Source organism: Lissotriton helveticus, chromosome 3_2 (genome assembly GCF_964261635.1).
Source record: "Lissotriton helveticus chromosome 3_2, aLisHel1.1, whole genome shotgun sequence".
Classification (NCBI taxonomy): Eukaryota; Metazoa; Chordata; class Amphibia; order Caudata; family Salamandridae; genus Lissotriton; species Lissotriton helveticus.
The window spans coordinates 499831907-499855532 of NC_136062.1; the positions used below are offsets into that span (position 1 = coordinate 499831907).

At 51.3% G+C, this 23626-nt stretch overlaps 1 protein-coding gene across 1 annotated transcript in view; it reads left to right on the plus strand.

The window, feature by feature from the left end:
• LOC144826180 (uncharacterized) overlaps positions 1–23626 on the plus strand; it is a 215762-nt gene that overhangs the window by 152218 nt on the left and 39918 nt on the right. The window contains exon 6 of the mRNA XM_078684574.1: positions 649–786. Within this exon, the coding sequence (XP_078540700.1) occupies positions 649–786 (138 nt within the window). The remainder of the gene's footprint in view (positions 1–648; positions 787–23626) is intronic.

Genomic DNA, 23626 nt, shown 5'->3' on the forward strand with positions numbered 1-23626 from the left:
CACTTTGACCTGTTGATTGGACAGTAGTTGTACGCTTTGATCTGTTCATTGGACAGTAGTTGTACACTTTAACCTGTGATTGGAGAGTACTTGTCCACTTTAACCTGTGATTGCAGAGTAGTTGAACACTTTAACCTGTTCTTTGGACAGTAGTTGTACACTTAAACCTGTTCATTGTACAATAGTTGTACACTTTAACCTGTTGATTGGAGAGTAGTTGTACACTTTAACCTGTTGATTGGAGAGTAGTTTTACACTTTAACCTGTTGATTGGAGAGTAGTTGTACACTTTAACCTGTTCATTGGACAGTAGTTGTACACTTTAACCTGTGATTGGAGAGTAGTTGTACACTTTAACCTGTTGATTGGACAGTAGTTGTACACTTTGACCTGTTGATTGGAGAGTCGTTGTACGTTTTGACCTGTTCATTGGACAGTAGTTGTACACTTTAACCTGTTGATTGGACATAGTTGTACACATTGACCTGTTGATTGGAGAGTAGTTGTACACTTTGACATGTTGATTGGACAGTAGTTTTACACTTTGACATGTTGATTGGACATTTCTCTTACACTTTAGGATGTTGAATGGAGAGTACTCGTACACTTTGAGCTGGTAACAGTTTTCCTGTGATTTTTCTCCTGCAGAGGAGCAGCCCCAGCCCCCAGAGGAGGCGGACATGTCGGGGCCCCCCAGTGAATGCGTCCAGCTGAGACACCCCAGCTCTCTGCTCCACCTCAGGATCGAGGACGGGATCTTGGCCAAATTGCTCATCGTGCAGCCTGGTGAGTGAAGCTAGGAATGTCTGTCACATTGAGCATCAGGTTCTCCAGTATGGGAGGGTGGCCCCCTCATCACAGAGAAACCCCAGCCCTCTGGAGATGCTTTCAGATGTGCAAGGGCCTGGTCCTGCCACTTAAATAGGAATTTGAGTACACCCCCTCTGTTCCTTGTTACTGTGCTGTTAGCTGTAATAATCCTTTAGCATGGTTGAGATGGCTCTGAAATGAGTTCTTGTACTTCTGGGTTTAGTCACTTGTTAATTTTCCCTTTTCCCATCCCGGAGTTAAAGATATCACCACATTAGTAATATACTCTACTGGCCCAGTGGTAGCGCCATAGCCGACTGATAACAGCAACAACATTTGCGCAATCCCAGTGCCCTCCTGCGCTTTCCAGGCGTAGAGCTGCTCTCGATGTCACCTGAACTCACCCCCTTTTCTTAGGATTGGGGTCTGGCGTCATGGACACTGTTCCAGGAAAGGGATTCAAATGCTCAGGGCTGTGGTCTGCAGGAGACTTCAAACAAGCACAGGCCAGCATTCGGCAACAGGTAAAAGGTGGATTTAGGCAAAAACAGAAGTTCTTTAGTTCACCATTGACATGCATCGGTGTATAGGTAATTATAAAAAAAGAGAGCTAAAATAAAGACATGTTTGGTTATAAAAATAAATCTGAGGATTGCTTAACCCAGGCCACAAAAAAATCAACTCCGTCCACTCGCAATGGCGAGTCAGATTTTATCAGGACGAGCTATTTTTGGGCCTGCTGGCTCGAGCTGGCAAAGATTAGGTGTTCTGTTCATTCAGAGAGTGAATGAGTAATAATGATGCTTTTGGATCTCGATGCTTTTGGATCTCGATGCTTTTGGATCTCGATTTTATCTTATCATATTAGCTGTGCGTTCAAAGACAGAGGTTAAATGTCACCTTATATCTTGTTACAGAGTGCTGCGTAGTTATCCTGGAGATGTGTGTTTACTTTTCTTTCTCTGACTGCAAAGTTAGATGATTTGAAAGGTGAAGTGTCTGACCATGCTGGGGTACAGTGAGCGTCACATAAAAGGCAATCGGATGTAATTTTTTTATAACACACAACATTTAAATAGGTTGTAAATGAACTGTACACATATTTCAAAATATATCAGCTGTTAAAAAAACAAGTTGTTTGTAAATCTGAAGTGTGATGGAATCAAAGATTGTAATTGCGTCAAAATAAATCAGAACACTTCACTGTGCACATGATCAATATTTGCTGGCACCCAATTTCCACACGTAATCACTTGTACCCTGTATAGGTTTATCAGTAAAACTTCATGTCAGTGGGAGAGTTTGTGGCCATTTCAGTGGAAAATGTGCGGTCTGTGAATGACCGTGCCCTACCCCATCATGCTTAGTAATATATGTAATAAAATCTGTGGAGAAGCGTGGCTCAGTGGTTAGAGGCGGCAGACCCGGAAGCTGAGATTGGCCGTGGACCAGGGTTCGATTCCCCGCCTCGGCGGGTCTCGGGCTCAAAAATTCCACGGAGTCGACAATTCTCGCTCCGGTGCCTCCTCGACTCACGGGGTCACACTCTGCGACTCTGGGCAATAGCTTGCTTAATCTCCAATACTGCCCCTCGCGGCGGAATGCCTGGCTTCACCTTGTGGATACCCTGCCGGGGTATCTCACAGGGGAATACCAGGACGGGTTCCCTAAGCAAGCGCTTAGATACCGGGTCGGTGATTTGCGCTATATAAATACATGTACATTTACATTTACATGAGAGTTATTAAACATGAACTGAGAACAGTCCCACACCGCCCTGATGACACTGCTATTGATGAACTACAAGGCAAGTCAGGGGTCGTGAGTAACCTACAGGTGGGCTAGATTCTTATTACACAGGGAGCAAAAGTTTATTCTATTGAATCAAAGAAAATAGTTTGTTGTAGAGCAGACATGCTGACCTCGCATCTTTGAAGCTGCTCTCATATGTGATAGTGAACAAAAAGTCAGAGTGGTGAAATAAAATATTTAGCTAGGATCACACATTTGAAGGCCAGCTCATGGGTCAAGCACATTACTGTTAATTTGAGAAGATTTTTCAACTGACTAGACCTGAATGTCTGGTAACATTTTTATGATTTTTAGCAGCTTGTAAACTCATGTACTCTGGTTAAGGTAAGGGAACCATTTCTCCTGTACCATTCGTACCTTGTTATGTGGAGTGACCACAGGTGGAGACCTGGTGGCTGTGGACTCTGTAGGACTGCTCAGATAGGAGCAGTCTGGAGACAGAGAGTGGCGTCTTCTCAGATAGGAGCAGTCTGGAGACAGAGAGCGGCGTCTGCTCAGATAGGAACAGTCTGGAGACAGAGAGTGGTGTCTGCTCAGATAGGAGCAGTCTGGAGACAGAGAGTGGCGTCTGCTCAGATAGGAGCAGTCTGGAGACAGAGAGTGGTGTCTGCTCAGATAGGAGCAGTCTGGAGACAGAGAGTGGCGTCTGCTCAGATAGGAGCAGTCTGGAGACAGAGCGGCGTCTGCTCAGATAGGAGCAGTCTGGAGACAGAGAGTGGTGTCTGCTAAGATAGGAGCAGTCTGGAGAGAGAGAGCGGTGTCTGGCCAGATAGGAACAGTCTGGAGACAGAGAGTGGCGTCTGCTCAGTTAGGAGCAGTCCTTAGACAGAGAGTGGTGTCTGCTCAGATAGGAGCAGTCTGGAGACAGAGAGCGGCGTCTGCTCAGATAGGAGCAGTCTGGAGACAGAGAGTGGCGTCTGCTCAGTTAGGAGCAGTCTGGAGACAGAGAGAGGCGTCTGCTCAGATAGGAGCAGTCTGGAGACAGAGAGCGGCGTCTGCTCAGATAGGAACAGTCTGGAGACAGAGAGTGGTGTCTGCTCAGATAGGAGCAGTCTGGAGACAGAGAGTGGCATCTGCTCAAATAGGAGCAGTCTGGAGACAGAGAGTGGTGTCTGCTCAGATAGGAGCAGTCTGGAGACAGAGCGGCGTCTGCTCAGATAGGAACAGTCTGGAGACAGAGAGTGGCGTCTGCTCAGTTAGGAGCAGTCTTTAGACAGAGAGTGGTGTCTGCTCAGATAGGAGCAGTCTGGAGACAGAGAGTGGCGTCTGCTCAGAAAGGAGCAGTCTGGAGACAGAGAGCGGTGTCTGCTCAGATAGGAACAGTCTGGAGACAGAGAGTGGTGTCTGCTCAGATAGGAGCAGTCTGGAGACAGAGAGCGGTGTCTGCTCAGATAGGAGCAGTCTGGAGACAGAGAGCGGCATCTGCTCAGATAGGAACAGTCTGGAGACAGAGAGTGGCGTCTGCTCAGATAGGAGCAGTCTGGAGACAGAGAGTGGTGTCTGCTCAGATAGGAGCAGTCTGGAGACAGAGCGGCGTCTGCTCAGATAGGAACAGTCTGGAGACAGAGAGTGGCGTCTGCTCAGTTAGGAGCAGTCTGGAGACAGAGAGTGGTGTCTGGTCAGATAGGAGCAGTCTGGAGACAGAGAGCGGTGTCTGCTCAGATAGGAGCAGTCTGAAGACAGAGAGTGGCGTCTGCTCAGGTAGGAGCTGTCTGGAGAAAGAGAGTGGCGTCTGCTCAGATAGGAGCAGTCTGGAGACAGAGAGCGGCGTCTGATCAGATAGGAGCAGTCTGGAGACAGAGAGCGGTGTCTGCTCAGATAGGAGCAGTCTTTAGACAGAGAGTGGTGTCTGGTCAGATAGGAGCAGTCTTTAGACAGAGAGCGGCGTCTGCTCAGATAGGAACAGTCTGGAGACAGAGAGTGGTGTCTGCTCAGATAGGAGCAGTCTGGAGACAGAGAGCGGTGTCTGCTCAGATAGGAGCAGTCTTTAGACAGAGAGTGGTGTCTGCTCAGATAGGAGCAGTCTTTAGACAGAGAGTGGTGTCTGGTCAGATAGGAGCAGTCTTTAGACAGAGAGTGGTGTCTGGTCAGATAGGAGCAGTCTTTAGACAGAGAGTGGTGTCTGGTCAGATAGGAGCAGTCTTTAGACAGAGAGTGGTGTCTGCTCAGCTAGGAGCAGTCTGGAGACAAAGAGTTGTGTCTGCTCAGATAGGAGCAGTCTGGAGAGAGAGAGTGGCGTCTGCTCAGATAGGAGCAGTCTTTAGACAGAGACTGGTGTCTGCTCATATAGGAGCAGTCTGGGGACAGAGAGTGGCGGCTGGTCAGAGCTGTGTCTGGCCAGATAGGAGCAGTCTGGAGCCAGAGAGCGGTGTCTGGTCAGATAGGAGCAGTCTGGAGAGAGAGAGAGTGGCGTCTGGCCAAATAGGAGCAGTCTGGAGCCAGAGAGTGGTGTCTGCTCAGATAGGAGCAGTCTTTAGACAGAGAGTGGCGTCTGGCCAGGTAGGAGCAGTCTGGATTTAGAGAGTGGTGTCTGGCCAGATAGGAGCAGTCTGGAGAGAGAGAGAGAGAGAGTGGCGTCTGCTCAGATAGGAGCAGTCTTTAGACAGAGAGTGGCGTCTGGTCAGATAGGAGCAGTCTGGAGCCAGAGAGTGGTGTCTGCTCAGATAGGAGCAGTCATTAGACACAGAGCGGTGTCTGATCAGATAGGAGCAGTCTTTAGACAGAGAGCGGTGTCTGTTCAGATAGGAGGAACATTCTGGAGACAGAGTGGCCTCTGCTCAGATAGGAGCAATCTGGAGCCAGAGAGCGGTGTCTGGTCAGATAGGAGCAGTCTGGAGCCAGAGAGCGGTGTCTGCCCAGATAGGAGCAGTCTGGAGAGAGAGAGAGTTGCGTCTGGCCAGATAGGAGCAGTCTGGATTTAGAGAGTGGTGTCTGGTCAGACAGGAGCAGTCTGGAGCCAGAGAGCGGTGTCAGCTCTGATAGGAGCAGTCTGGAGACAGAGAGTGGCGTCTGGTCAGATAGGAGCAGTCTGGAGAGAGAGAGAGTGGCGTCTGGCCAAATAGGAGCAGTCTGGAGCCAGAGAGTGGTGTCTGCTCAGATAGGAGCAGTCTTTAGACAGAGAGTGGCGTCTGGCCAGGTAGGAGCAGTCTGGATTTAGAGAGTGGTGTCTGGCCAGATAGGAGCAGTCTGGAGAGAGAGAGAGAGAGAGTGGCGTCTGCTCAGATAGGAGCAGTCTTTAGACAGAGAGTGGCGTCTGGTCAGATAGGAGCAGTCTGGAGCCAGAGAGTGGTGTCTGCTCAGATAGGAGCAGTCATTAGACACAGAGCGGTGTCTGATCAGATAGGAGCAGTCTTTAGACAGAGAGCGGTGTCTGTTCAGATAGGAGGAACATTCTGGAGACAGAGTGGCCTCTGCTCAGATAGGAGCAGTCTGGAGCCAGAGAGCGGTGTCTGGTCAGATAGGAGCAGTCTGGAGCCAGAGAGCGGTGTCTGCCCAGATAGGAGCAGTCTGGAGAGAGAGAGAGTTGCGTCTGGCCAGATAGGAGCAGTCTGGATTTAGAGAGTGGTGTCTGGTCAGACAGGAGCAGTCTGGAGCCAGAGAGCGGTGTCAGCTCTGATAGGAGCAGTCTGGAGACAGAGAGTGGCGTCTGGTCAGATAGAAGCAGTCTGGAGACAGAGAATGGTGTCTGGCCAGATAGGAGCAGTCTGGATTTAGAAAATGGTGTCTGCTCAGATAGAAGCAGTCTTGAGCCAGAGAGCGGTGTCTGCTCAGATAGGAGCAGTCTGGAGACAGAGAGCGGTGTCTGCTCAGATAGGAGCAGTCTGGAGACAGAGAGCGGTGTCTGCTCAGATAGGAGCAGTCTGGAGACAGAGAGTGGCGTCTGCTCAGATAGGAGCAGTCTGGAGACAGATAGTAGCGTCTGGCCAGAGAGTGCTTCTTTGTCACGCTGAGAAATGGTCTTGAACTGTTGAAGTAGACTCCAGTAAGACACCTACTCTAAACTGATGGCATGTTTATTAATTGAAAATATGAAAAGCGTTGAATCACAATATAAATCGACGAAGCCATGATTGCCGGTGAGCATCAAATGTTGACCCCACACCCAAGTACATGACGTTTTTTTAGATTTTTGTATGCCAGTGCCGGCAGAACATACATGACAGAAACCGAAGCTGTAAGAATATTGCAGGCGGACTTCATTCTTGTGAGAGAGGTTCCAATGACCTTCACTAAAGGTACAAGACATGTAAACGTTCAGATGCGTAGTTGAATTTTCTTAGAGCTGCCAAGCTTGAGCGAGAGACACATCAGACATGGCACAGCCTGCTCAACAATGGTTAGATGGACATTCTCTCCAATCCTGAAGGAGTTTGTATAGCGCCTAGCTACCCGAGGCATCCCAGTGCTGCTAGTGCACCACAGAATGACAGAGGGGGTAAGGTTAAGCATTTTGAAAAACCATGTCATTAGTGCTTTTCGAAAAGGAAGTTCTTTTTCTGAGAGATCAGAGAGGGGGAGGGGGCTGTTCCTAAGTTTGGCATCACCTCTAGTGTTACGCGGACATGCGAGCGGTTTCTCAATTCCTCCGTTTTGCAACTCCAGGAGCAATTCTACTGACGTAAAACTTCTGAGTTCATGACTCATTTCATTTGCTGTAATGCAGTTCTTTATTTCATCATCAATGTCACTATCTGCAGCATTTTAGCCTTCAGGAGTTGTTAGTGGTACAGATAGGGATAAGCCTTTATCGTTAGGGAACAGTAGATTATCACAAGTACAGACTTTTGAGGTAAAGCAAGGGCAACAAAAAAGACAAGTTTAATCCAATTATCTTCAAACCCAATCTACGAAAGTTGTCTGATAACCACCGTCTAAATTAAACCCATTGTTTATTTTCTGTGGTTATTTCACAATTTCCCTAATATTACGTATTTGCTTGTGGACACTGATATAAGTATTACGTATATAGGAGCAACATTCTGTCCCCAAAGGAGCACAGAACCCACCATTGGCTGCCAGGACAAGATCTAGAGCCATTCAGTTTAACAGGATCACAGTTCTGTGTGCTTCTAGCTGGTCTGTGATTCACCTCAAAGCAAGGACATTCGTGTTGGCGACTTCTTCCAAAGTCTTGGCGAAAGCTGGAACTTCATGTATGGCGAGTCCAACCCCAACATTAAAAACAAGATAGGGAAAATCTTACAGTCTCTCACATTGGGTCTATTTTGCCATGGGGTTTCAGAGGGTGTATAACAAATAGTTGGGAAAACATATGCTGGGTTACATGATCCCAACCAACCTGTTGGTAGCTAAATAAAACTCTTATTAATGCATATGATAGACATTCCAGGTTGTTCACGCAATTTACTTTGGGAATATGGAATGCCTGAAACAAATAGAAGAAACCTTCCATTGGGTGCATAAATACTGCCATTAAGGTTTCTGTGAATAGTCCTTGTACAGCAAAGGTGAGCTGAAAAGCTGCATTCTGAACACTGATAAGGGAAATGAAAACCTTCACGGGATGATGGAAGGCCAACAGAGTCATTGTCGCAAACTCAAGAACAATTAAGAGAACTACATTCACCCATGATAGATGAAGAAATAGCACTGGCCACCACGGGAGGTGTATAAGGAGTGAACTACTATTATATGTCCTGCGTTAAAGGGAATATTTCATTCTATTCTTGTCGATGGGCAAAAAATCGCTGATTCCTGGAATGAGGCAACAATTGTACTCATTTTAACTCCAAATAAAGACCCAAAGGAATATAATTATGTTATACGTTTTTCACTGCTTAACAGTGACTGTAAGATTTTCAGTCGAATTCTTGCTAGGTAAGCTGGTGGGTCAGTTGATTCAACGAAGACAGATTTATCCCTGCAATACAAATTCAGGACCTGACTCCACTGTTAATTGGATCCTTTGATTTGGCAGAATAAACCCAGCCCTTCCTGGCGTCATCACTCTCGATGCTTCTGAGGCCTTCGATAGGGTTAACGGGGTCTTCTTATGGGAAACTAGTTCGGTATTAAAGGGAGTGTTAGACCTGGCACCTTGGCGTGAGTTTCCCTTCCACTTTTTGCTGTTGTGCCTCAAATGTTTTGCTGGTGTCTGCTACTCAGGGCACTGCGCCACGGCCAACCCGTGCCGCAGTGCAAGTGCTCCCTACTGTTAAGTGTACCTGTGATTGATGTCCATGATTGGTTCATTGGATTTACTGTTAGTCCCTAGTAAAGTGCACTAGGAGTGCCAGGGCTTGTGAATGCCAATACTGCTAGTGGGCCTGCAGCGCTGGTTGCGCCACCCACAGAAGCAGCCTTAAAATGTGTCTAGGGTCTGCCATTGCAGAACCTGCGTGCAGTCTGGTACTGTCATGCTGGCTGGGCAAGTGCACACACTTGCCAGCCCCTAAACCTTCCCTTAACTTCATATTAGTCACCCCTATGGTAGGCCTGAGGGCGGGGTGCATTGTAAGTGTAAGGTAGAACATGCCCTGATGTGTGTGGCATGTTCTAATAGTGAATTACTGCCAAATTCGTTTTTCACTATTGTAAGGCTACCGGTTCCCTTCTAGGCCAGATGGGCTGCTGGAATTATTACACTCTATAATCCCAGCAGGCTCAGGGAACATGGTAGAAATTAATGTTTAGTATGCCTGAACTCAGAATAATAAAATACTTCTTTTAGTAAAGTTTATTTTAATATCCTGTGGTTGCAAATGCTACTTTTAGAAAGTTAGCATTTGCTTGCCTAACCATTTCAGCCCGCCTCTGCTTGGATGTGGATCTGACTGTCTGGTGTGTGTGAGTGACAGGGCTGGGAGTTGACAGGTAGTGAATAGCCAGATGACACCTTAGTGGGTGGTGGGAGTTCCCCCTGAATGATGCATCAGGCTGTGCTCTGCCTCCACAATGCTGGCTCCGCCCTCCTGGGGAGCGACTGATGACTCAGCCTGCACCTGGCCCAGGAAGGACCGAAGCTTGTCAACAAAGTGCTCAGGCTACTCCTGTCCTCACAATGCCGGCTCCGCCCACCTGGGGAGCGGCTGATGTGCCTGCCCTCACACTGAATGCAGAAGCCAGAAGTACCCACAACAAGTGCTCAGAGACTGGAGCAGTTATGCAGAGGCCCCCCTGGCTTGCTAGAACAAAAGAAACTGGGTATAAAAGAAGGAGCCCTGCTCCTTGTAAATTAGATCCTGTTTGCGCTACAGAAGAAACTCTGCCCGAAGAGAAGGACCTGGAAGGACTACAAGGAGGAGTGCTGTCTCTGGCCTGTGTCTGGTGCCTTGCTGCCAAAGGAGAGGAAAGAAAAGACTACAAGAGACTTTTGCTTTATTGAAACTTTGTGCCAAACTCTGCTGAAAGATCTCCAAGGGCTTGCCTGTGAACTTGCCCCCTGACCAGCGCCCCAGGAACAGTGGGCGCTACCCCTCTGAAGAAAAGCTGCTGCTGGCGTGTGCTGTGTGTCTCTACAGCGCCAAGGAAAGGAGAGTTGAGAGCGCTGTGCCTTCCGCCACGCTCTCTGACAATTTGTGCAGCTGTGCCCCTTCCCCGACCACCGTGACTGTGGCCTGTTCGTGTGCCAGCCGCAAAGTAAGGATCAGCCCCACGCTGGTTCGAGCGCCGTGACTGTCCGCGCTGAGCCGCCCTTGCAAAGGAAAGGGAGGACCTGCCCGGTCTGAGCATCGCCGCCTGTGTGACCCCCGAGGTACAGGCTGCTCCGCAAAGACCGGCACTGCCAAGATTGTGCCCCTCGTGACTTGGGCGCTGAGACCCCCTGGCCCCCGCAGCTGGAAGTGACTCGCTGCTGAGCCGTGCCTGAATTGTGCCCCGCGCTCCGTGGAGTGCACCCCCCTCAGCCCCGCCTGCCTGCAGCTTCCCCCTTCAGTGTGAGCGAACCTGACCCCGGAGAATCCTGCCCCGCATCTGCACCGTCATCCCGGGTGCCCTGGGACCTGCGCTGAGACTCGCAGGCCGCCGCACCCTCCAGGAAGACAACGCGACGTGGGACAGCTCCACGGACAGCCGTCCGCTCCAAGATCTGCGAGAAATCCAAGGTACTGTGTTCTTTGTCCTTGCGGTGCGAGCGTCCTACGACCCGAGCTCGCACCGCGCTGCCTGCTTCACAGCGCGAGCCGCCCCTGAAACCGAGGCTCGCACTGCTCCTGGTCCGCGAGGCCCACGCGGGAAGCGTGAGCTTTGGCCGGCCGGGCCCGATCTCCTCTCTGAAGCGAGCGGAGAGAGCGGAACGCGCATTGAGGCGCTACAAGACACTGAACCTTGTTGAACCTGGGCAGAAGGCCCAAAAGATTGCTTATTGCTAAGAAAGAACTGTGGCAACTTGAAACTAAGTAAACTGGAACCGCTATTGAAAGTCTAAAGTGAACCAAGACTGTATTTACAAGCCTGCTTGAAATTTATATAAAGAACATATATTTTTACAAATACAGTTTGGTGTCATTGTGTGGTGGGTTGGTTGTGATGGTATGATATTGCAAATGTTTAACCCTATATGCCCCAGAGATTAGCCTAAGACTGCTTAAGCCACACTACCTAGAGGGTAAGCAGAGGTTGTCTTGAAGGTAACCCTCAGCCCTGACGAGGAAGGGAGAGTCCCTGCTTGTCGCCAGTGCTGCACTGCGCCAACTAGAGACTCCCCCTTCCTACATTGGACGCAGCGGTGAGGATTCGCGAATTTACATTTGCAGTGTTTTACCTTAGCTACTGACCATTGCATAGTGATTACAGTCCAGTAACTTAGCCACAGACTTTTTGGTTCTCAATTTTGCTAAAGAAGAGCCTCTGGTGCACAGGAGCTAGAATGGGATGCATCAAAGCTGGATGACTACACAAAGAAGCAGCTGAGTTTTTTTTGCAGGAAACTCAAGGTTCCACACGCAGGGTGCAAGAACAAACCCGAGTTCTACAAAGCCCTGAAGGCCTGGATGGAATCTAGGAAGGCACCTGAGGATCAGGATGCACCTGTGGATCCTGTGAGTCTGGAAAAACCAGACAGCGTTCTTAGCTTTGGCAGAGGCCTGTCGCCAGAGGAGCTGGCCGACAGACAGGCAACCAGGGATCATGAGATAAAACTGGCAGAATTGAATTTAAAGGGCCAAATGGAGCTTGAAAGCAAAAGAATGGCTCTGGAAGAGAGAAAACTCCAATTGGAGTATGATGTGAAAATGAGGGAGATGAGTCTAAAAGAGAAAACCTTGGATCATCCTCCCTCTGGTGGCAGCGCAACGCCGGTGCAGGTAGAGTCAAGAGTGCACATCCCCAAAGATGTAGTTAAAGAGTTCTTTAAGGGGGATGACATAGGACAGTGGTTTAGGGCATATGAGGTAGCCATGTTTTCCCACCGGGTCCCTGACAAGGATTGGGGAGCGGGGTTATGGGGAAGGTTCCTTAGCGAAGGGCGGGACACCCTGCTAGATTTGCCCACTGAAGACCAGAGATCCTATCCCCATATGAAAGAAGCTTTAATGACCAGGTATGGGCTTACCCCTGAAATGTATAGGCAGAAGTTTAGGGGGTGTAATAAGCGGCCTGGGAATACGTATGTGGAGTTTGTGACTTTTTTTTGCAGAGCACTGGATGGTTGGGTGAAGGGTAACAAAGTGAATGATTTTCAAGGTCTCTTTGATTTAATTGCATGGGAGCACTTGTCTGAACAATGTTTTCCTGAGTTACGCCAGCACCTGATTGATAGCAAGCTGTCCAACCCGAGGAAGCTTGCTGAGGAGGCGGACCGCTGGCTCAGCACCAGGGTCCACAAGGGTCCAGTGGGAGACTCCGCCAAGGGTGGGCAGGGTCCCCAGCAGAAGAGTGGGGGGGACAAGGGAAAACAGAAAGGGTTCCAAAAAGGCCCCCAAAGTAATCCCCAAGGGGACCAGCAGAAAGGTTCTCAGCCTCCCCCACCCCCAAAGCAGAATGGGGCCCCGACAGGTAGACCTGTTCCAAAGGGGCCCTTCAATTGTTTCAAATGTGGTGACCCGGGGCACATAGCCAGTGACCCCAAGTGTCGCCTGTTTGGAAAACCAGCACCCACTGGTGCTCCGCCCCGGCAAGTGACCAGTGTTCACTTAGGAGAAGAAGTGATGGTCCCGGGGGGTGGAGATCCTGTTCAGATGACCCTAGTCTCGCTAGGAGACAGTGAGATGGTCCCTACAAACTACCTGCCCTCTAACACTAAAAAATATGGGCAGGTGGTTACCATCAATGGTAGGAAAGCTGAGGCTCTTAGAGACACAGGAGCCAGTGTGACTGCAGTGAGGCATCACCTGGTGTCTCAAGAGCAGGTTGTACCCCATGCCTACTGTAGGGTTGTCAATGCTGACAACTCTGAGAGCCAATGTCCAATGGCTCAAGTTCCCTTCGAGTGGGGGGGGGTCTCTGGTACTCTGCAGGTCTGTGTGAGGAAAGCCATGCCTGTTGACTGTTTGCTAGGGAACGACTTGGAGGACTCCCCTTGGGAAAAGGTGGAGAAGACGACTCACCTGAAGATGGTGGGTCTACCTGACTGGGCGTGCGTGACCACCCGGTCAATGGCAGCCAGTAGGGGTGATCAAGAGGTCCTGGTGCCTGAAGGAGAGGCCCAGGAACCGGCCTTAGGGAGAAGGCGCAGGGTGCGTGGGAAACCGGCCCCTGAAGTTCCCACGGTCCAGGAGGAAGCAGACCTTGAGGGGGATGCCCTGGAGCCTACTGGGGAACAGATTGCCGAACTGGGGGACCTGCCTGAGCTGACCCATTGGCAGCAAGAAGGTGGCCCCTCCAGGGAGGAATTCTGCAGGGAGCAGAACGAATGCCCTTCTCTCATGGGTATGCGGCAGCAGGCTGCAGACCAGGCCAATGGTGTTCAGGCCAAAACACATTATGTGTACTGGGAGAATGACCTCCTGTATTCAGAGCCTAAGGCTGCTGAACCTGGGTCAGCCCGTGTGCTGGTGGTACCCCAGAAGTTCAGAGCCTTCCTACTGGGACTGGCTCATGATGTGCCTTTAGCAGGACATTTGGGGATGGACAAGACCTATGACAGGCTTGTCACCCACTTCTACTGGCCCCAATAGCACAAGAGCTCAGATGCTCATTGAAGGACCTGTCCAACTTGCCAGGCAAGTGGGAAGAGCGGAGGGAAGAACAAGGCTCCCCTCCAACCCTTCCCTGTGGTCAGTACTCCATTCCAACAAGTGGGTATTGACATTGTTGGGCCTCTGGATCCCAAGACAGCCATGGGCAACAGGTTCATCCTGGTCTTGGTAGATCATGCCACCCGGTACCCTGAAGCCATCCCTCTGAGGACAGTGACGGCCCCCGTGGTGGGGCGTGCACTGATGGGAATTTTCTGCAGAGTGGGGTTCCCTCTAGAGGTGGTGAGCGACAGGGGGACCAACTTTATATCCAAGTATATGAAGTCCCTTTGGCAAGAGTGTGGTGTAACCTACAAGTTCACCACACCTTACCATCCCCAAGGAAACGGGTTGGTTGAGAGATTCAACCGAACCCTGAAGGGCATGATCATGGGCCTAGAAGGTCCAATGAGGCGTAAGTGGGACGTCCTCTTGCCATGCCTGCTCTTTGCATACCGCGAGGTGCCACAGAAGTCCCTAGGGTTCAGCCCCTTTGAACTACTGTATGGTCACCCCGTGAGAGGACCACTGAGTTTGGTAAAGGAAGGCTGGGAGCAATCTCCCAGGAAACCTCCCCAGAATGTATATAGCTACATGCTGGCCTTCAGAAACCAAACCAGGCGCTTCAGACAACTTGCTGAGGCAAATCTGGAAGCTAGCCAGGAGGAGATGAAGCGGTGGTACGACCAGAATGCCACTCTGGTAGAGCTTCAGCCTGGACAGGAGGTGTATGTCTTGGCCCCAGTGGAACCCTGTGCCCTTCAGGATAAGTGGACAGGCCCATTTGAGGTTGTGGAGCGCAAGAGCTCAGTGACATACTTGGTGGACATGAAGACGCCCAGGAACCCTTTGCGGGTCCTCCATGTTAACCGCCTCAAGCCCCACTTGAAAAGGTCCGAAGTGGGCATGCTGTTGGCCACTGATGATGGAATGGAAGAGGAGTCTGAGCCTCTTCCTGACCTCTTAGTGGCCTGTGAGAAAGATGGGTCAGTGGATGGAGTTAACCTCTCACCCACCCTGACCCCTGAGCAACAGGAAGACTGCCGCAAATTGCTGGGGCAGTTTCCAGATCTGTTCTCCCTGGTTCCTAGTGTCACAGATTGGTGCGTCCATGATGTGGACACAGGAGACAGCTTACCTGTGAAGCATAAAGCTTACAGAGTGACTGACAGGGTCAGGGCCTGCATCAAGGAGGAGGTCTCCAAGATGCTTGCTCTTAGGGTGGTTGAGTCTTCCAGCAGTCCTTGGTCCAGCCCCGTGGTCTTGGTCCCAAAGGCTGCTGCGCCGGGAGCCACACCTGAACTCCGGTTCTGTGTGGACTACAGAGGACTCAATTCAGTCACCAAGACTGACGCGCACCCTATCCCCAGAGCTGATGAGCTCATTGATCGGCTAGGGGCTGCCCGGTTCCTCAGCACGTTTGATTTAACGTCTGGGTACTGGCAGATTTCCTTGACCGATGGGGCAAAGGAGAGGTCCGCATTCTCCACACCAGATGGGCATTTCCAGTTCCGGGTTATGCCATTTGGGATGGAGAATGCCCCTGCCACCTTTCAGAGGTTGGTCAACCAGGTGTTGGTTGGGCTGGATGAGTTCAGTGCCGCCTACCTGGATGACATCGCAGTGTTCAGTGGTACCTGGCCAGAACACCTGCGGCACCTCTGGGAAGTGTTGATGGCGCTGCGCAAGGCAGGCCTCACAATCAAGGCAAGCAAGTGCCAGATTGGGCAGGGTTCGGTGGTGTACTTGGGACACCAAGTGGGGAGTGGCAAGGTGGCACCCTTGCAACCCAAAATTGCAACCATCCTGGCTTGGGAACCCCCCAAGACCCAGACTGCAGTGAGAGCCTTCCTGGGGCTCACTGGGTATTACAGGAGGTTTGTCAAGGGCTATGGCACTATTGTGACCCCCTTGACAGAGCTGACTTCTAAGAAGCAGCCCAGGAATGTGATTTGGACTGACATCTGTCAGAAGGCTTTTGACACCCTGAAGACTGCCATGTGCACGGCGCCCGTGCTCCTGGCTCCTGATTTCTCCAAGGAATTCATAGTGCAAACAGACGCTTCAGAGCATGGTGTAGGGGCTGTTCTCTCACAGATGACCGAGGAGGGCTGGGACCAACCCGCAGCCTTCATCAGTAGGAGGTTACTTCCACGGGAAAGTAGGTGGAGTGCAATAGAGCGAGAAGCATTTGCTGTGGTCTGGGCGCTGAAGAAGCTAAGACCCTACTTGTTTGGGTCTCACTTCCGGGTTCAGACAGACCACAGGCCCCTCAGATGGTTGATGCAAATGAGGGGTGAGAACCCAAAACTGTTGAGGTGGTCCATCTCCCTACAGGGTATGGACTTCACGGTGGAACACCGCCCTGGCACAGATCATGCCAACGCTGATGGTCTGTCCAGATTTTTCCGCCTTAGTGATGAGGAACTCCCTGGGGAAGGGTAGTTCCCCCCACATTTCAGCTGGAGGGGACACGTGTTAGACCTGGCACCTTGGCGTGAGTTTCCCTTCCACTTTTTGCTGTTGTGCCTCAAATGTTTTGCTGGTGTCTGCTACTCAGGGCACTGCGCCACGGCCAACCCGTGCCGCAGTGCAAGTGCTCCCTACTGTAAAGTGTACCTGTGATTGATGTCCATGATTGGTTCATTGGATTTACTGTTAGTCCCTAGTAAAGTGCACTAGGAGTGCTAGGGCTTGTGAATGCCAATACTGCTAGTGGGCCTGCAGCGCTGGTTGCGCCACCCACAGAAGCAGCCTTAAAATGTGTCTAGGGTCTGCCATTGCAGAACCTGCGTGCAGTCTGGTACTGTCATGCTGGCTGGGCAAGTGCACACACTTGCCAGCCCCTAAACCTTCCCTTAACTTCATATTAGTCACCCCTATGGTAGGCCTGAGGGCAGGGTGCATTGTAAGTGTAAGGTAGAACATGCCCTGATGTGTGTGGCATGTTCTAATAGTGAATTACTGCCAAATTCGTTTTTCACTATTGTAAGGCTACCGGTTCCCTTCTAGGCCAGATGGGCTGCTGGAATTATTACACTCTATAATCCCAGCAGGCTCAGGGAACATGGTAGAAATTAATGTTTAGTATGCCTGAACTCAGAATAATAAAATACTTCTTTTAGTAAAGTTTATTTTAATATCCTGTGGTTGCAAATGCTACTTTTAGAAAGTTAGCATTTGCTTGCCTAACCATTTCAGCCCGCCTCTGCTTGGATGTGGATCTGACTGTCTGGTGTGTGTGAGTGACAGGGCTGGGAGTTGACAGGTAGTGAATAGCCAGATGACACCTTAGTGGGTGGTGGGAGTTCCCCCTGAATGATGCATCAGGCTGTGCTCTGCCTCCACAATGCTGGCTCCGCCCTCCTGGGGAGCGACTGATGACTCAGCCTGCACCTGGCCCAGGAAGGACCGAAGCTTGTCAACAAAGTGCTCAGGCTACTCCTGTCCTCACAATGCCGGCTCCGCCCCCCTGGGGAGCGGCTGATGTGCTTGCCCTCACACTGAATGCAGAAGCCAGAAGTACCCACAACAAGTGCTCAGAGACTGGAGCAGTTATGCAGAGGCCCCCCTGGCTTGCTAGAACAAAAGAAACTGGGTATAAAAGAAGGAGCCCTGCTCCTTGTAAATTAGATCCTGTTTGCGCTACAGAAGAAACTCTGCCCGAAGAGAAGGACCTGGAAGGACTACAAGGAGGAGTGCTGTCTCTGGCCTGTGTCTGGTGCCTTGCTGCCAAAGGAGAGGAAAGAAAAGACTACAAGAGACTTTTGCTTTATTGAAACTTTGTGCCAAACTCTGCTGAAAGATCTCCAAGGGCTTGCCTGTGAACTTGCCCCCTGACCAGCGCCCCAGGAACAGTGGGCGCTACCCCTCTGAAGAAAAGCTGCTGCTGGCGTGTGCTGTGTGTCTCTACAGCGCCAAGGAAAGGAGAGTTGAAAGCGCTGTGCCTTCCGCCACGCTCTCTGACAATTTGTGCAGCTGTGCCCCTTCCCCGACCACCGTGACTGTGGCCTGTTCGTGTGCCAGCCGCAAAGTAAGGATCAGTCCCACGCTGGTTCGAGCGCCGTGACTGTCCGTGCTGAGCCGCCCTTGCAAAGGAAAGGGAGGACCTGCCCGGTCTGAGCATCGCCACCTGTGTGACCCCCGAGGTACAGGCTGCTCCGCAAAGACCGGCACTGTCAAGATTGTGCCCCTCGTGACTTGGGCGCTGAGACCCCCTGGCCCCCGCAGCTGGAAGTGACTCGCTGCTGAGCCGTGCCTGAATTGTGCCCCGCGCTCCGTGGAGTGCACCCCCCTCAGCCCCGCCTGCCTGCAGCTTCCCCCTTCAGTGTGAGCGAACCTGACCCCGGAGAATCCTGCCCCGCATCTGCACCGTCATCCCGGGTGCCCTGGGACCTGCGCTGAGACTCGCAGGCCGCCGCACCCTCCAGGAAGACAACGCGACGTGGGAAAGCTCCACGGACAGCCGTCCGCTCCAAGATCTGCGAGAAATCCAAGGTACTGTGTTCTTTGTCCTTGCGGTGCGAGCGTCCTACGACCCGAGCTCGCACCGCGCTGCCTGCTTCACAGCGCGAGCCGCCCCTGAAACCGAGGCTCGCACTGCTCCTGGTCCGCGAGGCCCACGCGGGAAGCGTGAGCTTTGGCCGGCCGGGCCCGATCTCCTCTCTAAAGCGAGCGGAGAGAGCGGAACGCGCATTGAGGCGCTACAAGACACTGAACCTTGTTGAACCTGGGCAGAAGGCCCAAAAGATTGCTTATTGCTAAGAAAGAACTGTGGCAACTTGAAACTAAGTAAACTGGAACCGCTATTGAAAGTCTAAAGTGAACCAAGACTGTATTTACAAGCCTGCTTGAAATTTATATAAAGAACATATATTTTTACAAATACAGTTTGGTGTCATTGTGTGGTGGGTTGGTTGTGATGGTATGATATTGCAAATGTTTAACCCTATATGCCCCAGAGATTAGCCTAAGACTGCTTAAGCCACACTACCTAGAGGGTAAGCAGAGGTTGTCTTGAAGGTAACCCTCAGCCCTGACGAGGAAGGGAGAGTCCCTGCTTGTCGCCAGTGCTGCACTGCGCCAACTAGAGACTCCCCCTTCCTACAGGGAGATTTGCCAGAACTAACCACACGCTAGACAAGGCTCCTAAAGCTAATATGTATGTATTTTGTATGTATGTATTTTATTGCTTGTTAAGCGCAGCTGTCACCCAAAGGGCATCCTTAATAAATGGGAATTTGGCATCCAGTTTCAAATTGTGAGGGGCCCTCACCAAGTCTGCCCTTCAAAACCACTTCTATTTAACTTGTATAGGAAACCTCTCGCTCTGGCAATCGGGTCAGAAAAGAGAGTTGTCCCCTTTATATATGGGTGTTTCAGCAACAAGGTTGCACTATATGTAGACTACATATTAATATACACCTCAGACATGGAAATATCACTAAAGAAAATTAACCAAATAACAAGGGATTTTGAAAAAGTTTCAATATATCAGGTTAACAGAGAAAAAACTTAATTTATGATATGACACATGGACTATAGCAATGGCTAGAGAAACAGGAAATCAGATATCTAGACATTATTGTTAGAAATGGGATCCCTGATTGGCCGAGGCTTGGGCCAAGGCCAGGCAGAAATCACCACTTCTAGTTAGGGTAGTGAAGTCACCCGCCAAGACAACCCCTGCTCCCCCCCTTGGTAGCTTGGCACGAGCAGTCAGGCCTATCTCGGAGGTCATGTGTAAAGCATTTGCGCACGCACCCCCAGCAACAACCTTCCGGGCCCCCCACAAAAGGACTCCACACAAGATATATATGAAAATAGCTTTTGTATTAAAAGGGACACATAGGAACTGTTGGACTTGGCCCGCAGGGCAGGTTCACCCCGAATCTTTTTGCCTTTATTTGTGACCCTGTGTAGTGATTTTTGGGTCTTGGCGCACTTTTTCCCTGTGTCCCAGAGTGAAAGTGCGTGCGTGTAGTATGGCTGGCCTGCCCTCCCATAGGAATGCATGGGGAATGTGTGTGCCCTGGTAGTTCCTGATGTGTGGGGAGTGCAGGCTCGAGTTTAGTATGTATGAACTCGTGAGAGTGAATGCTGCGCAATGGTATGTGCGGCTTGTATGTGTCTAGAAGGGAAGTGTTACTTCTGGACATTGAGATATGTGTGCATGTGCTGTGAGGGTGATGGAGCGTGATTGGCTGGAGCTGGCTGGCATGCCAGGCTCCAGGAAGTCTGGATGGGTCTGCCCGGTGGTGAGTGGGAGATTAGCATGAGTGATGTGTGGGAGGAGTGTACCTGTGTCCTGGATGGGCTGGGTTTTCCCCACACAATGCTGGCTCCGCCCCCCTGTGGTGTGTCTAACGACCCTAGCCTCCCCAGTGAATGAAAGGGGTGATTGGGCCATCAAGGGTACTCCCAAGCCAGCTGCAACTGGTTTCCCCCCACCCTGCACCTCCTAACAAAGGAATTCGCTGTATAAAAATGGGGCTGTGTCCCCACAGAGGTTGTTCTACTTTTGGATCCTTGCCAGAGGGGGCTGTTGCTGCTGCTGGGGCCAAGAGGACCGCCACTTGGCTTGTCTCCCTGCCTGGAGACCCAGTGTGCTGGCTCTGGCCCTGCCCTGCCCCTCTGCCTGCCTCCAGTCCCTGCTGGAGCTTTTGATTTTGGCTTAGAGTGCCTGGAGGCGCTCTTATTTGATTTATAGCGCTAGGCGCGCTTTCCTGATGCCCCAGCGCTCAATAGCGCTTTGCTTCTATTTTTAGCGCTAGGCGCGCTTTCTGTGGCCCCTAAGCGCTTGGGAGCGCGCTGTATGCAGCCGGTGCCTACCCGGCATCTGCCCGCCTGATTTCGCCGATTTGCGGCGCATCGCGAGTGCCTACCTCGCTTTATATTTTATTTAAGGCCGGTGCCACCCGGCATTGCCCCGTACTTGGATTTTGGAAATTACCACGAGGGAGCCCACTCCTCGGGTACTTAGAGCCCGCCTGCCTGCCTAGTACGAGCCGCCGCGCTGCCCGCGGCGACCCGGAAGTCCCGCCTCCTGACCTCCAGGGCCGCGCTGCCATTGGCGGCCCCAGAGGAAGTCAGGCGGATTACAGCAGGACGGCGCCAGGCCAAAGGAGCAGGAAGCGGCCGGCACGTCTTCCCGAGGCTCCCGATTGAGAGGAGAGCCCCGGAGTGGCAGAGGAGCCGTCCCGCCAGCAGAACAGCCGGTGAGTGCCTGGAGAAGGGAGAGGGGCGTCGGGACACATTGTCGGTGTCCGCCCCTCCCCCGTAGCGCGACCTCGCGCCCGTGAATATTTAGAGCCCGAGAGGCTCTGGGGCACATTTGTTTGTGAGCCATAGAGGCTCCACCCGCCCGCATTGGTTCTTGCGAGCCCCGAGAGGCTCAGGGCACTTTTCTGTTGTCGAGCCCAAGGAGCTCGAGGGGGCAGTTGATCTGAGAGCCTGAGAGAAGGCTCCCGCCCCAGCCCACATTGTCTTTGAGCCCTGAGAGGCTCAGGCGACCCCATTTTGTTTTAGAGCCCTGCGAGAGGCTCACAGCCCACATTTGTTTAGAGCCTAGAGAGGCTCTTTGGGTGCCATGTGTGTTTAGAGCCCAGAGGAGGCTCCAGGGGGGCATTTCCTTTTGCCCACCAGTGTGCTTGAGCCCACAAGGCTCCATCGTGTTGCCCCATCTTCACCCAGCTGCCCAGCACTTTGTGGGCAACTGCCACGTTTAGGACCCTGACACTTGGGACACAGGGCGTCCTAGCCCCAACAAGGCCAGAGGGCCTAGGGACAGTCACAGGTGGTGACTTACGTGAGTTTGGCGCAATTGTACTTTCTATACACCTCTGAATGGGTAGTTTATTCATCATGTGTTCTCTTGTGCTGCACCTCTGAATGTGTTTTTATGCGTCATGTGCTTTGCTTTTACACCGCTGAATGTAGGTTCTGCATCATGTGTTTCCTTCCCCTGCACCTCTGAATGTGTTTTTATGCGTCATGTGCCTTTACACCTCTGAATGAATGTTATGCATTGCATCATGTGTTTTCCTCTTACACCCCTACAGGTATTGTAATACATAGGTGGTTGTTTTCTCCCTAGTACAGGTGGTGCTAGTGAGGTCCTGTTACCAGTGATTACTGGTTGTGTGCTCTATTTTTATATTGTGTGCTACACTGATTTTTCTTTCTACAAGTGCTAAGTTCTAAAAGTGCTGATACCCCTGACAGTGGTCCAAGTGGCCCTGTCCTGTGCAATATCCCTTGTAAATTCCGCCCGTGCCTGTTGGCACAGTGTAACAAGATGTGTGTTTTATCTGATGTATATTTATTATAATACAAAGGCTATTTTTACATAACCTTGTGTGGAGTTTCCTTTGTGGTGGGCCTTTGGTTGTTGTTGCTGGGGTGCGTGCGCAAATACTTAGCCTACATCGCCTCCAAGTTTAGCCTTGCTGCTCGCGCCACGTTACCTAGAGGGTGAGTAGGGGTTATCTTGGCGTGTAACTCCCTTGCCCTGACTTGGGTGTGGTGGTCTCTGACTGACTTTGGCGAAAGCCCTGGCCAGCCGGGGATCCCATTTCCAACATTGGCGGCAAGCGGTGGGATAAGGATTTGTGTTTGCCTTGTACCTTAGTAGCGGCTGGCTGCACCACAAAACTCTGCATTTTAGATAACCACATTTTGGGGATTATTGTTGTTGGTAAAATTCCATTGTTTCTTCTCCTGAAGAGTGTCATTTGATAATTGTGTTCAGTACATTTGTCCCCCGCCCTGCTTCCAGAGTTTGGTACCTGTGTCGCTTTTGGTCAGGTTGAGAAGTCAGGGGTGGTAGAAACTGCCTTACCGATCCGAGGGGAGGGTGTGTGTGGATGAATAGTGTGTTTCCCTGGACGCATGAGTGAGTTCTTTTTTTAAGGAGAGTGTGGAAGTTTTGGAATTGTGTACTCCTACTTCAGATTGCTAGATCCCTTGTGTTGCACGTGTCTGTGAGCATCCTGTCAAGATGGAATCGCCTTTTAACCTTTGTGGCCTGTTTAAGTACAGTGTGCATGAGTTGGTACGGTTATGTAAGGAGAGAGACATCCCAGTGAGTGAGTCAGACACCCAGTCCAAGCTTAGGGATAACATGATCCTGTGGCAGAAGAGTGACTGGGAGCGTGAGCACAGAGAGAGAGAGAGGGCCCGGGCCGCACACCAGGAGGGTGGTGGGCCTGAGGGGAGCCCTGAAGAGTCTGATGTGGAGAGTGAGTTTGACAGTGGGTGGGCGCCAGCAGAGAGCGAGTATCCCCTAGATAGGGAGTCCCTTGCTGGGTCCAGTGTCAGATGTAGCACCCCATCCCTTTCCCTGTCCCCAGAGGTGTGGTTGGATAGGAGAGAAGAGAGGGAGCACCAGCTGGCCATGGAGAGGCTCAGGTTAGAGCATGCCAGAGAGATGGCGCAGTTGGGTGTGAATGAGCGGATTGCAGAGGCTGAGAGAGCCTTGGCCAGGGAGAAGATAGCCCTAGAGTGTAGGGTATCCCCTGACCGCAGTCATAATGTTCTGGATCCCCCAGGGAGGGTTGAGTCCAGTGGTGGCAGCTATTTAGGTTCCAGTATAGGAAGTCCCACTCCCAGTGCCCCGAGTATGGTACCTGTTTCCCAAGAGGAGGAATATAGGTTGACATTCAGGAACAGTAGGAGGAAGCCGTCTCACCGGGTCTGGGGAAATTATGTGGATGACTGTAGTAATGCACTGATGGATTGGTTAGAGGTTAACCCGCAACAGGAGTGGCTTGGAGTGATCTACATGGTTCTCAAAGAGCAGTTCCTCAGTATTTTGTGTCCAGAGTTGCGCCAGCACCTGTTGAGGTTGGAATGCTTTGATCCTTATGAGC